At 47.9% G+C, this 15,800-nt stretch overlaps 1 protein-coding gene across 8 annotated transcripts in view; it reads left to right on the top strand.

Annotated features, from left to right (window-relative positions):
- The window catches only part of ARRB1 (arrestin beta 1), a 79,702-nt gene extending 64,778 nt beyond the window's left edge, over positions 1-14,924 (top strand). For 6 of the 8 annotated variants that reach the window (XM_049652452.1, XM_049652435.1, XM_049652480.1 and 3 more), the window contains one exon: positions 2,743-3,595. In XM_049652452.1, coding sequence (XP_049508409.1) covers positions 2,743-3,019 — 277 coding nt within the window. In that variant the 3' untranslated portion in view covers positions 3,020-3,595. Of the gene's footprint in view, positions 1-2,742; positions 3,607-4,960 lie in introns of those variants that run through there. The other 2 variants (XM_049652445.1, XM_049652487.1) reach the window with 1 other exon arrangement.
- Positions 14,925-15,800: the final 876 nt, after the last annotated feature.

Raw genomic sequence — 15,800 nt, 5'->3', positions numbered from 1 at the left:
GAAACCTAGAATTAGGACTTCTAATTTGTCATAGGGTTTTTTTTTTCTTGTTCATAAATGTCTATGAAAAGATTTGAATGCTAATAGCATTAGACATTGAATCCCCTTTATTACTAGAATGTGCCCACATATTACAGGACATCTCAGAACTGCAAATCCCAAGTCCTGTGCCCTGTGGCTCTTGCAGGATCCACAGTCTGCCTCAAGCTCTTCCTTGAGGAATCCTCGGTGAATCCCAGATTGATTTCTTCTGCCATCAGAGAGGCCTCCCCAGGGCGGGCAGCACAGGGGTCAGTTTTTTTGTCTCCTTTGCAGAAGAGGATCCTCAGGCTTAGTGAGGCCTCCTGTGAGGAGATTTGGCTGAGCTGGGCCTGGATTTCAGTCCCCCAGGCAAGGCTAATGCCGTTTCTGTGTATCTCTGAATGAGGTTACAGCCCTGCAGTGGTGGGTGGGAGTGCCTCTCAGGGTCTTCCCTACCCCTGTGGGCAGCAAGGTGGTGAATGAACGTACTTTCTGTTTTCTTCCTCTCTGAACTCTCTCCTGACCACTTCTCCCGCCTCCTCTGACCCACCCAGCCTGTTGGGAGATCTTGCATCCAGGTAAAGTCCCTCCCTTCAACCTGATCGACCCACCTTCCTGGAGGGCCCAGAGATCCAGAAGTGCAGGGCACTGGGTTGGAAGGAATCTTAGCAGTCACTTTCGATTGCCAGACTCAGTCATGTGCTGGGACTAGAACCCTCCCCAGAGGGACTAGGGAGATGCAGTTTCTCCTTTAAAAACCTTGCCCTGTTCTTCCATTCCACCCAAGAGATAAGAACCTCTGCAGACAGCAAGGTCAGCTTCGTTGATCTGGGGAATAGCCCCGTAAAAATCTGGCATTTTGGAGAAATGCGGGTTTCGTGGCTTCCAAACTTGTACACTAAGGCCATGCACTGCTAAGGAGAGGTCCTGGGGATATCTGCTCTCCTTGTAGCCAGCTGGATCCATGAGCATTCCCCAAACGGCACATGCTCCACATGCAGTGGTTTTGCCTCCTCCTGTCACAAGATGGCAGTATTGTTCATCCCAAGAAATCATCTATTTGGAGAAGTGAAATTAATTCAATTCAGTTCAGTACAATTCAGCAAAGATTTTCTGAACCCAGGTTTGTGCTCAGCTTTGTGCTACATGCTGAGATCCCACGGAAGAATCAGACACATCCCCTGCCCTTGATCACTCAAGGCCTGCTGGAGTTAATGTCTAGATTCTTCCACCCACATCCTGTATGGCTTTAATGAAGGTTGGCAAACTCATTCTTCCATTCTGATAGTTCACTCTTCCAAGTGAATCTGGAAAAGCAATCCCCTTTGCATTGAAAAAAGAAAGAAAGAAAGAAAGAAAAGCCAGACTATTGTAATAGCCTGTGAATCGCCCATGTTCCCATTGAGGGGAAGTAATGATTCTGGCAGGTACCAGTGTCACAGTTCAGTCAAACCTTTGACCTGTATCATCTCCTAGAAGTTCTAGTGGTTCTAGAAGGTAAGCATTGCTCTCCCCATTTTCCAGATGAGCTCAGTGAGACTTGAAGATGTAAAAGTGTCCCTCCCAGACAGTGCTGGGGCTGGGAACAGACCTTTCTGGTTGCACAGCCGGTGTCCCTGCCCACTCTGTTCCACTCTCCCTTCCTCCCACCAGCTGGGCTCTGGGCAGCAAGGTCAGTGAGATGAGGCTGTGCCTGAAGGTGCTCACTGTTGGCAGGGCCTCCAAGGTGACACCATCCCAAGCTGAGAGGAGAAGGTTTCATGGCTCCTTCTGTAGGAGTGGAGAGCAGAAGATGGATAGGAATCACCACCTCAATTCTGAGCAGTTATCACTCATTGGGCAAGGATGTCAATTATGGAGTCAGAATCTTATCACTTCCCATTAATAGCTGTGTGGCCTTGTGCAGTATTATTTTTCCTCCTTGTGCCTCGGTTTCCTAGTCTGTATATATGCTATACTAATGGGGTTGTTGTGGAGATTAAAGGAGCTACTCTAGAATAGTCCTTAGCAGAGAGTCAGCACCATATGTCTGCTCTTGTTACTATTCTGTTCATCAGGGCCAAGGGGAGGGAGGTCCTGGTCAGAAGCACTGGGTGTTGGTGGCACCTCCCCCTGTTCTTCCCCACCACCCAGACCCTCCGCCCCTACAGGGCTTCAAGGCTCTATGCACAGTGTAGATAGCCCTGGGGCCTGGGCCAATACAACTTGAATTCGATTAATTGACCTCAGCAGTGCATCATCCAGATGTGGGGGGCTAGGACCACAGGAGTACTTTTATAAGAGTCTCATGGAGATGTTGGAGGTGGGACTGAGTCGGCAGGAAGGGTTGTGTTAGGGAAGGCTGGGCTGGCTGTGGTGATTTGAGGCCTGCATGGTCCCAGGACACCTCTGGGACCCACCCACACCCAATGTGCACACTGCTCTGGGCAGTCCTTTCCCCACCCCTGTGCCTCCTCCCAGCTCATGAGAATCCAAGGATCCTTCTCAGGAAAAGGGGAGGTTTCCTTTTTTTTTTTTTTTTTGGAGCCAGCAGAAAAGGGCTTCTAATTCACCTCCTAGAGAGAGTAAAGCTCAGAGAGTGGCAGAACTGGGGCCTGAGCAGATTTCCTGCCTTAGCTGAGACCTACCTCCTCTGACCATAAAATAGGGCATTGATAGGGCATTGAGTCTTACAGCCTGAGACTGGGCTCAAGGCTCACTGGGTCTGGGTCTCTGTTTCAGTGATGTGGCCGTGGAACTGCCCTTCACCCTAATGCACCCCAAGCCCAAAGAGGAACCCCCACATCGTGAAGGTGAGCAGGATCTGTGGGTCACTGGAGTGGGAATTTGCAGGTTGCTGACCCCATTCTCCACCAGTGCTGTGTTTCCCCATCATCCCATCTCACTCTGGGTTAGCCTTCAGGCCTGGGTTACCTTTTTCCTCAGCTCCCCAGGATCTGTTGTGAGGACCACACTCCTCTATTTGCATCTGACTCCCCCAAGAGACAAAGAGGTCTGACTCCTTTGTCCATGGAGAGGCAGGCTGGGAGTGGAAGGGTCAATGACCAGATTGGTCATATTTCCTTAAATCAAAGGCTGTTTGAGTTGAAAGAGACAACTCTATAGTATGTACCACAAAGAAAGAAAAATGTTCTCACAATTAAAGTATCAAATGCCATTGGTTGTAAAACATACCCCAAGTTCAGAGATGTGAAATTGTGAGGAAAAAAAAAAAAAAAGGGTTGTCGTAACACTTCGTGAAAGCCCCGTACTTAAGAAAAGAATCTAAGTCATGTGGGAGACATGCCAAAGGAGTAGGGTCCAGAGGTTTTTCTGTTCTTCTAGAACTACAAGGGGCCTCCTTGGACCCTCCTGGACCTTCCTTCCTGCCTTTAGGATGATTTGGGGGTGTTTTTGAGATCAAGGAGCAACGCTTCTTCCCCACTTCCCTTCTTCCCTAGCCCTCCCCTTTGCCCTGGAGTGGGGAGCTGTACCCACCTGCCCCTGTGCCCACTCACCACTAACCCACGGGCGCCCGCCCACCCTGTGTTTAGTTCCAGAGAACGAGGCGCCAGTAGATACCAATCTCATAGAACTTGACACAAAGTAAGCCAAACCCTGCCTGCAGACGTCCGGGGGGCGGGCCTTGGGTGGTGGGCGGGGCGATGGGATCATTTGCATATATGCTTATTAACCTCTGAGGAACAGCTGATCTAACCCCGTCTGCTGAGAGCCGCCTCTGCTCGCCTCTTCAGCAACCCGCTTGCCTGCATGTGACTTGAAGGACCCTCCGTGCCTGTTCCTCTTCCTCCTGCCTTGGTGGGGTCTGTCTTCCTCCCTCGTCCTTGCACGTCCGTCCGTCAATCCGTTCATCCGTCCACAGCGCCTGCTCGGCTCTCACAGGGCTGGTTCGGTTCGCGGCCCTGGGCTGGGGCTCTCCTGCCCTGCCAGCGCCCAGCCGGTGGAATCAGGCTGTGGGGTGGGGAAGGTTCTGGGGCTCTTGTTGCTTCTGCCTCCTGAGGACCGATGCGGATTTCCCTGCGGTCAAAGGCCATCGCCTCACCGGACAGTGGCCCGAGGGGGAGGACCTAGGCCGACAGGATGAACCACCTCCAGAGCCAAGCAGCTTTCTCTCTCCAGCTCCAAATTCACCCTTTCCTTGTCCCCCAGGGGATATTTGGGATGTGGTGTCTCAAGCCACCCCATGAGGACACCTCATGAGGCTGGCTGAGTTCTGTGGGGCGGGGGACTTGGGTGGGCCTAAGTGTACATGTTATGTGATAGAACAGAACTCACTGTTCTTAAAAGCGGTCCTCAGTCCAGAAACCCCATTCAGGCACCTCCTTTCCCCACCCACCCTTCCCTCTGCCCCACTATTTAGATTTACTGCCCCCAGACCCCATCCTATCCAAGATCCCTCAGGATAGAGTGTGAGCTGACAGCTCCCTGGAGAAAGGGCTCTTGTGGTTTTTTCTTCCACTAAGCCAAGCCCACACCATCCTGTGCAGATACAGGAATGCTTCCTGAGGGTAGTTCTTTGGATGGGTGGTGGGGTTTCTTGGGCCTGTTCTGAGGGTTTCAGCATAGGCTATGAAACTACTGGGCCTGGCATCTCACAGTGGGAATAAGTTCTTCCTCTGGCCCCAGCCCAGCCACACTGCACCTCCATCCCCATTTGATATCCGCCTCGCACCCCCAAATCCTTAAGAACTGGGTCACTTCCCAGCCCTTAGGCAGGAAAGTCAAACCCACGCCTCCCTTTGGTATTTCCATGACTAGCTGGAGTCCAGATACAACCAGTCCCACTGTCACTGGAGGGCATCTGGATGTACCAGCCTGGCAGGCCTTTCTGCCCAAGGTCAACCCTAGGGGCCAGCCTCTGAGTCCCATCTGACCCTCTGGATAAGCCTACCCTCCCTGCCATGCAAACACATCCCGTTTTGCTTGTCTTTTCCACCAGCGATGATGACATCGTGTTTGAGGATTTTGCCCGCCAGAGACTGAAAGGCATGAAGGATGACAAGGAGGAAGAGGAGGATGGCACTGGTTCTCCACAGCTCAACGACAGATAGACTGGGGCCAGCCCTCCCTCCGGGCAGCTCCGGGTCTGCTCTCCTGCACTAAGATGCTTATTCGTCTTCTTCCTGTTCTCGTTCCCCCCTCCCCTTTGTTCTTCTAGTTTCTACCAGGGGGCCCAGTGTTCTTCCAGGTCACGGTGGTGAACCTCTGGCCTCAGGATTGGCCCCACATCACCATGCCAACAAGGGTCACATGGGCCACGTTCACCCCTCTCACCCCTGTCGCGGGGCACCCCTCCAGCCCCTCTCTTTTCCTGCTGACCCCCCAGAAAGGCCATCCTGGCTCTGGCCTTGGAATTTGACTTGGGATGGGGAGCAGAACAGGGAGTGTGGGGCATAGGGCTTGGAGGGGTGAGGTTGAGGGCTCAAGACGTGTGAGAGGGTGCCCACAGTCCTAGGTGGCTAACACAGTTCTGGCAGCTAAAAGATGACTATGCTGAGGGCCACCCTCTTCTGGCTGGGAGGGGCACACCTGTGGATAGATTCTTACTGCCTTCAGGCAGTTGAGACCCATGAAACACCTCTCTGCATCCACCCCTCCGTCCCCACCCTACATGCCTCTGTGTCTGACAGTGACCCTCTGTGTCTGTGGTGATGGTTTGCAGACCCCAGGAGTAGAGAAAAGCCACCAGACTGGCTTTCTCACCAGCAGTTACTCAGTCTAAGGCAAGCTGTGTGAACTAGCCCATCTATTTCAGTACTGTCAGGATGTAACATCCTAGCCACCTTGTATCTTATGTGTGTGTCCTGTCTGTACACATGCACAGAGAAATAAGGGAGGGGTCTTCAGAAAGCACCAACCGGAGGTAGAGTGAGCCCAAGCTCTTGGGGAGGTTTCCCGAAGGGTGGCTCTGAGAGATGGGGTCGGAGTAAGAAGATGAGAATCTGCTCTGTTCCCTCCTTTGCGGACGTAAGAGCAATCGGTGATCCCTCAGGAAGTAAGGCTGGTGGTCCAGATAGGGCTGGGGACACCGGTATCCTCCGGCTTTCCCTTGCGGTTCATCCGGGCTGAGCTGGGCTGGCCCTGCAGGCTGGGAGAGAGCGCTCGAGGCCACTATGCCCACAGTCAAAGGGGCTTCTTCGCAGAAGGTGGCATGGTCCATCAAGATGCCGTCACCTGAAAGGAAGGGGACTGCCAGGTAGCAAAGAACCCTTCGTTTCCTTAGGGAGCTGATGACCCTCCGCCATTCCCAGTGTCATGGATACTCACTACCCATTGGCTGGTGTTTTGTGTGATTGAGACCTGGGGTATTTTTAAGCAATAGAGTGGGCAGATGATGAGGTAGAAAGTGTTAAAAGGTATTCGTTCTTGTCTGACCTTTAAGGCCCACTTACTGTGTGACCTTGGGCAAGTTCCTTTCCTTCTCTGGGCCTGAGTTCTTCACCTGGGGTTTGACCAGATAATCACAAAGGGACCTCCCGGCTCTGGCCTCTAAGAATCTGTAAACCTTAGAGCTTCTGGTATGGTAGGTGGAACCAGAGCCAGACCACTGACTCTCGTTTGTCTGCCGCCAGAGGTGATTCATTGGTAGTGGGGCCCTGGAGAGCTTCTAGCCACCGCCTCCCCAGGCCTGAGAAGGGCCCTTCTTGGGCCTCTGGAGGGTCATCTGATGTCAAGCTGTGGCCATAGCTAGCATGAGCTGCTTGGCCCTAGTACCTGAGTATTACAGAATGCCAAGCTCGGATTTGCTTATGACAGGGCTTCTGGTGCCTCACAGCTCCCTGTGGATGGCAGACCCCCTGAGGTTTACCTTATACCCAAGCAAATATATTGCTTAGCAGGGCAAGGGGATCTCTCCTCCATCCCTGCTCCCTTTTATCTCTGTCCCATGCTTGCCTGAAAAAGGAGACAACAAACTTTTATTATGCTAGTTGGGTCTCAAACTCTCCAGCCCCTCCTGGGGTGGGCTGCGTAACCATTATCCATGGCGAGATTACCCAGTTCACAGGCCTGGCACTGCACCTCAGCCCTTCCACTTCTGAATCTCATGAGGATCTGAGGCTAGGGACTCCCTGCCCCAGGTCAGGACCAAGTCAGCTTGGGGCAGCTCTACTCTCCTGGCCATCCCTGGGGTCCTAGCTGTGGATGCCCCAGGCATCCAGCCTCTACCAGAGATTGCTGGCAGTCCGCACCTCACTGGACAGCTGAAGAGTTGACGAAGGGCTGGAACAGCATGGGCCAAGCATATGCTCTCCAGTGTCTTCCTCTGGAACCTTTGAGGCTGGTACGAGACCCTTTAGGATTTGAGGTGATCGATCACTCCCCTACAAACCTCTTCCTCTATCCCTCACCTACACACATGAAAGATTTGTCAGCCTGGTTACTTGAGCTTCTTCACCTCAATACCACACTCACCCTTTGGGCTTTATCCCAGTATTTTAATGGAAATTTCTCCAGCTGTGGGAAGTATCATAGCCCCATCTAGACTTTTACTCTTTGGGCCCAGGGCTGCAGAAGGGCAGTGGTCAAGTTCATTTGAATTTGGCTTCACCGCTCTTGGCTGATGACTTCTGCTCAGTGCTGGGCACTCGACACACAGAGATAGGTCAGTCCCAGCCCCTGTCCTCAGAAAGCTCATGGTCAGGTGAAAGTTATAGTGGGAATAGGTAATAAGAGCCAAGTGCTTTCAGGGCTCCTTGGCTGCTGCTAGTTCGTATGGTGCCTTGCTGTGAATTAGAAGCAGTGCCCCTTCCAGGTAGATTCAACCCATGTTAGAATGCAAAACTTTGTGAATGGCGCATAGATTGGAGTTCAGCCCCACCTGCCCAGCCCAGGTGCCATGCTCAGGCCAGAGTGTTTCCTTTGGCCTCTTCCTGGGAGAAAGACCTAGATCATCTTTCAAAGCTTCCACTCCAGACCCCACTCCACCTGCGGCCCCCAACCATGACCGAGTCCTTCTATGCAGGGCCCCTCTCCATCTGGAGTTTAGCCTGTCTGGAATCAGGTGAGACCTTGGAGTGAAATTGGGGGTGTAGGAGCCCCACTGGGCCCCAGGCGCCAGCCCATGGTATTGGCTCTTTCTGTACACACATTTGGGCTCTATGCTGACCACACAGCTCCACACTGGTACCTTCCAGTGGGTCTTGTGGATGGCATATACATAGCAATCTGGGCAGGAGGAAAGAGCATGGCCCCAGGTGAAAATCTACAGGCAGAGGGCCAGTGGGGCGTCCTCAGCACTACAACTGTGAGAAGAGTTCAGTCCCCATGAAGATAAGGACTGAGTTATTTGGCTGGACTCCATGGGCCGCCTCAGCCTCAAGGCGCAGACAGGTGAGCGTGGGCCCACCAGGGGCTGGTTCAGCTGGGTGTATTGCTAATAAGCTGGTTCCCACATGGTGCCATGAAAAGCATGCTGGCCTGGAAGTCCACAGTGCCTCCTGCCCAACTGTCCCCAACCAGCTGAGTAGCCTTGAGCAAGTCACTTGACCTCTTGGGCCCGGTGTCCCTAACTGTAAACTAAGATCGTAATCCCTTCCCCGCCTGACTTAAGGAATTGGGAGGCCCAGAGGAGATGGAAGTCAGCTCTGGAAGTTGCAAATGGCTGCACAGGCTGTGGCACTGCCACTGCAGGGGAGCAACCCAGAGTCACGTGGGAAGGTCACTGTGGGCAGAGTCCTCCTCCCAGCAGTCTTCATCTCTTGCCCCCTTCTCATTTAGGCAGATGTCAGCCAGAATGAGTGCAGTCAGTTTGGCTTTGGTGCCTCAGCTGAAAGAAAAATCCAGACGCAATTCAGGAATGCCTCGCCCACAGATAGTGGTCCCAGAGATCCTGACAGAAAGGATATCAGCCATGGATATCAGTGATTGAGCTGGGGGGGCATCTGGACCGTCCCAGGCCTGGTGCCACCCACACCTCCTATCTTTCAGATCCCACAGAGGCCAGGAAGCCTTGGCTCTGATCCCAGGTTAGGGAGAGCCCCTAACCCCCAGGCCCAAGGAGGGCTGAACCACTATTCCATCTAAGAACCCCAAGGGTGAGGTGGAATAGAAGTTGCCCTTCAAAGTAGAAGGTCCTCTCCAGCATCAGACACAGCTGCTAATGCTTGGTGACAGGAGGGATTTGGGCCCAGGGAAAACCCAGGCCTCTTTCCCTGAGAGCTGAGCCCTGATGACCTGTACCCAGTGGCTCCAGTATCCCACAAAGGCAGCTTCTCTCCTGCCAGTGACTGGGGACCAGACATCCTCCACCATCCCAGAGGAAGTCATTGGCCCCAATCTTGAACTGTTATTGGGTCTCGTGGGCAAAGGCCTATATCTGTTCTGATGTTTTTAAAGTCAGCAGGGACCAAAACAGACCCCCCCTGACCCTCATGCATATGCCTGCACTGAGCTTGGCATTTTGCTTTTCTTGTCCAGGCAGGTCCATCGCTTCTGTCCTCCCTCCAGGACTGAAATGGCCTACCTGTGGGGCAGGATCCCCACCTCTCCCACTCCCCTGCAGTGTCCCTGCACAGTGGCTTCAAAGGCCCATTGAAGGGGGAGCATCCCCCCTCCCCCTGCCCGCAGGACTCTCTCCCAACTCCTCACTCTGAATGAGAAATCAAAGCACAGGTCCCCAGGACCCATGATCTATAGACACTCTGACACAGTGGTTTTCAAACCAGGTGCTGTGGAACCCCTGGGTTTCACAGAGCTTTGTCGGGCTGCTAAGGTGGGAAGATGGGGGGTGGAGGCAAAGCCTAGATCTCCAGCTCTCCCCCCATCCCCACTTCCACCAGGACAACTCTGCTTTTATCTGTCTTGCCTATTGAGGTTTCACCTTCAAACTTGTGAAGGAAAACTTCTTCAAACCACCATTCTAAGGTTTGATCTTCAACCAGCAAGCATAGGTTCTATTCTTGCTCTTCATGTTGGAATGGCTCTAGCATTCCAATACAAAGTGTCTTTGTATTGGAACTTGGGTCGCAGACCCAGGCCCAAGCATTTGCTCACACACACACACACACACACACACACGTGTGTGTGTACACATTTGATGGTTTTGTTGCTCACCCACCCTGAAGCTCTGGCCTGAGTTTAATTTGGGCAGGGGCCTGGTGCTCAGTGAGGGTGAGTCTTACCTTGATATCAGCCCGTGCAGTGTGAGGGACTGCGGAACAAGGACTTAGGCCCAGCCCCCACCCCATGACTCGTGTCAGCACCCCAACTCCCTGCCCCAGGCCACATGGTGGGAGAAGGAGAAACTAGACTCAGGTTCCTCTTTACATACAGCCAGATGGATGGATGTCCAGATTTTTTACAAAACAAATGCTGAAGGAGGGCTTCATGACAGAAGTCCCTCCTGTGAGAGCATTCCCCTCCAGAGACTTTTAAAGCAGCAAGTTTCCCTTGAGCAATTCTAGTAGGATTCCACTCCCACATCTGTGGACAAGCAAGTGTGTGGGCAACAGAAAGGTGACTGAAGAGATGCTGGTCTCCCACCCACAGTCTCCCATATTCTTTCTCTGCCAGCCTGCCTCTCTGCTTGGGCCCACGACCAGGGCTAAGGGGTGGGTACACTGGTGAGACCTGGACCAGCCCTTGACACAGAATCCTGTATGGGCCCACTGCTGAGGGAATTCTATGGGGAAAATGTGAAGGTCAGGGCATAGCCAACCATGTGGCATGGGAGAAAGTGTTCTATGTTCAGTCTAAGCATGCCCTTGGAACCCCACTGACCTCAGTCTCCCCATGTGTAAGATGGGGCTAGTGCCAGGCTCTGCCTTCCTCACAGGGATTACAGCAAGGAAGGGTCATAGGTGGGCATGATAGGTAGTGTCATATGAGACGGGATCTGCACAAACTTGGGGTGTGGTCATGGCTTACACTGCAGATCAGCAGACTGCTTGGGGGAATGATTATGAGATGTACCATCTTCCTGGGGCATCTCTGCTTGGTGTTAAGGTCTAGCCACAGACACTATGGGAGACGTGTCTCTTCCTATCCAATGGGAGCCAGCATTGAGCCTGGCACAGTGACTGTGTGGATCCTGGATGCAGGGAGTGACAGGTAGCTGGGACAGGTCTCCAGGTCTGTGGCTCTTCTGTTAAGTGATTATTTTGTTACACCCTCATTCCTGGGCCACCTGCCAGGTTTATCTGTTGTACCTGTGGCATTCCTTATAACGTTAGATAAGTTATTACAGTTTATTCAACTCTAACAGGACAAATGAACAAAAGAACCATAAATAAGAGACCATTAAAGGTCTTTTGTGACAGATCCTGGATGTGCTTTCATTTCTGTCTCATTAGCTCCTAGTAAGACACAGACCAGTAAATTCTCTCCCTGCTGCCCTGGAATGGTGGACAGGACCTGTGACTGGGTCAGGTGTTTTCTGTGGCCCGAACTCCAACCTGGTTCCTGCACCCTTTTTGGAAACTGCCAAAGAGCTTTCTCCCCGCTCTGCCATTTACCAGTATTATGGTCTTGGGGAAGTTGCCAAACTTCTTTTCCCTCTCAGGCATCACTAGATCCCATGACCCCTGGTATGCTCCTCAGGTAAAGTTATCCCATATTCTTTTTGGCAACACCAACCACTTCAACTGGAATCCTACCCCAACCCCAGACCTGGTTCTTATTCAGTTCTCATCTCCTGCTCTACTGGGTCTCCCTGAAGTCACTTCACTTTCCATGACTTACCCACTGTCTGTTCCAAAAGAACACATGGGAGGAGTGGGGATATATGTGAGGAAGATTCAAAGTTCTACATGATAATGTGCTGTATTAACACAAAAGAAAAACGCTGATGAATGTAAGATGACTTTCCCAGAAAACTGATTATGTATGAAAAAAAATTTTTTTTTACATTCCTCCAAAATAATGTGCAACCTAGATCAAAGCATTGCCCTCCTGGTTAACCAGAAGGTGGTCTGTTTCCTCTGATGCTCCCTTTAGGCCAGAAAAGGGTAGTGGGAAGACACTGACATTTGAATTAAGAGACCTGAGCTAGGGCTTTCGTTTTGCCCTCCCTCGTGGTCTATATCAGTCTGAGTCCAGAGAAATACCCCATGCCTGTATTTCAGGAGCAGGGATTTTACTGATGAAACTGGTTATAATATTGCAATAGTTAAAAGGGCAAGTGAAATTGGAGGTAACCCAGAGATCAGGTGCAACTGGAAACCACTACCACCTGGAGGTTGGAAGGACAGGGAGAGGAGTTACAGAGCTAAGGAACTAGGGACATTGAGGGAGAGGGTATCTGAGGAATTCAGACCACCATAGAAACACATCTGTCACTGGGGATGCTACTCAAAGCAGAGAGAGTAGGAGAAATATTCTGGTTTCTCCTTTCTTTCTGCCCTCCAACATCATGCCCATGCCTACTATTGGCAGAATCTAATCAAAAGCTAATTTTCAAGGAATCTTAGGATATGTGGTTTGCAATGGTTGATGCCCTGCAATACAGAGCAGGGGAGGATCGTGGGATTAGATCTGAGACCAAAGAGCAAATCAGCTCTTCCTCGAATCTTCTCATCCAAAAAATAAAAATAATCATATTGGCCCGGATACCACAATTTGAGGAGTGCCCTGACCTCTAAACAGGACTGTAAATGTCGGGGGGTGGGGAGAGGGAGTATTTGTTTTTGCCTCTTAGCTTTGAGCTTTTCTCCTGGTGTCACTGTCTTCATGGTGCTTTGGGACTTCATTTCTCTTAGCTTTTTTAAACTCTAGAAAATCAAGATAAAATGGGTAGGAGTTTCAAATTATAGCCAAGAGAGTAAGTCCACTACAGCCTATCACTTCAACTGATTACATAAAAATTCCTGACAGAAGTACTAAACACACTATCTAATGACTCTGAAAATTAAACAAAAGCAGGCAGATGGTACATAGGAGTCAAAATTTGGAGAAGTAAGCTGCATGGGGTGCATTTCCTTTTTTTCTCTCTTTTGTGGATTTGTGCTGAGGTTAGAACCACCACCAACAGAAGGTGAGAGAACTTAGGGTCTGAACCTAAATTAGTTGATTGCCTCTTGAAACAACAATAGCAAAATCAACATTCTTTGAAGAATTATAATGGGACCCCAGAGTCTAAACAGTATAACATTTACAGTGTCCTTTTCAGATATAGTAACTTGAAATTATGCAATATACAAAGAGCCAGAAAAACATGACCAAATATCAAGAGAAAATACAATCAACATATGCCAACTTTAAGAAGACTTAGATGTTGGAATTATAAGAAAAGATATTGTGGTTGATTATAACTTGAAATGAATGGGAAGATAGTTCTCAGAAAAGATATAGGGGTGCTTGGGTGGTTCAGTTGGTTAAGTGTCCGACTCTTGATTTTGGCTCAGGTCCTTATCTCACAGTTTGTGAGATCAAGCCCTGCATTGGGCTCTGCATTGATAGCATGGAGCCTGCTTGGGATTCTCTCTGCTCCCACCTTCTCTCTTAAAATAATAATTTTAAAAAACCCTTTAAAATAAAAAGGGATATAGAAACTTGAAAATGAGCTAAATAGAAATTTTAGAACCAAAAACTTCAATATCTGAAATAAAAAATTCACTGGATAAGCTTAATAGCAGAATGGAGTTGACAAAGGAAAAAGTCAATGAACTTGAAGATAGATTAATAAAATTATTCAATCTGAAAAAGAGGGACAACTGAGAAAAATTGACAGGGCTTCAAGGACCTATGACATAATATAGGTTCTGAGATTCATGTCATTGAACTCCCAGAAGAGAGGAGAAAAAGTCTGGTGCAGAAAAAAAAAATCTTTGAATGAAAGGTGTAAACTTACAGATTCAAGAAGCTGAGCAAACCTCAAACAGGTTAAACTCAAAGAAAACCATACATAGACACACATAACCAAACTGTTGAAAACCAAAGATAAACTCTAAATTCCTAAAAGCAGCTAGAGAAAATGACACATTTTTCTATCTTATTCTTTACGAAGAATGATGATTTGATGGAGCTTTCTCAATAGAAAGCATGGAAGCCAGAAGAGAGTGAAACAGCATCTTTAAGTGCTAACATGAAATAGTTGTCAAACTAGAATTCTGTATCTAGTGAATATATCCTTCAAGAATGATGCAAAATAGGGGTGCCTGGGTGGCTCAGTCGGTTGAGCATCCCACTTTGGCTCAGATCATGATCTCACAGTCTGTGAGTTCAAGCCCTGCATCAGGTCCTGTGCTGACAGCTCAGAGCTTAGAGCCTGCTTTGGATTCTGTGTCTCCCTCTCTCTCTGCCCCTCCCCTGCTCATGCTCTGTCTCTCTCTCTGTCAAAAATAAATCAACATTAAAAAAATTTTGTTTAAAAGAATGATGCAAAATAAAGAGATACTCACATGAAGGGAAACTAATAATTTGTCAGCAGACCTGCTCTTATAAAAACTAAAAATTTCTTTTGGTTGAAAGGAAATTATGCCAGAGATAAATCCACATCTTCAGGAATTAAGAGCAACAGAAACGGTGATTATTTGTGTAAATTATAAAAGACTACATTGCTCCCCTTAAGTTCCTTAAAATATGTATTATTGATGAAAGGAAAACCGATAAATTGTCTAGTAGGGTTGTCACAGTACATAGATAAAATACTATACTATACTATATATACTATAATGTAAAGTTCAGTGGGGAAAGATAAAGAGACCTATCTGTAGAGCTTCTGTATTATATTGAAGTGATATAATATTAACCCTAAGTATACTGAGAAAGATTATTATGTATATTGTGATTTGTAGAGCAACAATTAAAATGGACCCAAAAATATAGATAAAATAGCATACTAAAAAATAAGCACATATTCCAAAAAAAGGCAGGAAAGTTGGAACAAAAGAATGAAAAACAGAGGGGACAAACAAAAAAGTAAAAGTGGTAGACCTAAATCAAACCATATCAGTAACTATATTAAATGTAAGTGGTCTAAATATAACAATTAAAAGATAGAGATTGTGAGAGTTGATTTAAAAAAAATCCCACTATATGCTGTCTACAAGAAACCCACTTGAAATATAGAGACAAAGATAAGTTCAAAGTAAAAAGATGGACAAGATAACCATGCAAACAATAATAAAAAGAAAGCTGAAGTGGTTATATTAATAGAAGGCAAGGTAGACTTCAGAATAAGGAATGTTATCAAGGATAAAGAGGGACATAATATAAAAATAAAAATGCCAACTTACCAAGAAGACATAACAATCCCAATTGTATATACATTTAGTAATTGTGTTTTTGAAATACATGAAGCAAAATCTGACAGAACTGAAAGGAGAAATATACAAATCCACAACACTATATCTAAGGATGTAGAAGACCTGAACACTATCAATAACTTAACTGATATTAATCAAATATTTCACCTTTATTAATATTTGATATTTTATATTAATCAAATATTTCAAAACAAAATGAGCATTATTTTCAAGTACACATGTAACATTCACCAAGAAAGACCATTTTCTGGGTCTAAAAAACCTTGGCAAATTTAAAAGAATTTAAATAAAAAAGATGTTTCAGATTATAACAATTAAACTAGAAATTAATATAGAAAAGCATCTGGAAAATTTACAAATACTTTGAAATTAAGCAACTCTTGTAAATGGATCAAAGAGAAAACCACACAGAAAATTAGAAAATCTGTGAATTAAATGAAAATGAAAACAAAAATAAGTAATTTTATGGGATGCTGCTAAATTACTTCAATAGATGCACAAATGGCATTTGACAAAATTCAATATCCATTTCTTTTTTAAAATTTTAAAATGTTTTTATTTATTTTAGAAAGAGGG

This window comes from Panthera uncia, chromosome D1 (genome assembly GCF_023721935.1).
Source record: "Panthera uncia isolate 11264 chromosome D1, Puncia_PCG_1.0, whole genome shotgun sequence".
Lineage (NCBI taxonomy): Eukaryota > Metazoa > Chordata > Mammalia > Carnivora > Felidae > Panthera > Panthera uncia.
The sequence above is the reverse complement of the archived record's forward strand: the minus strand, read 5'-3'. Positions and strand labels throughout refer to the sequence as shown.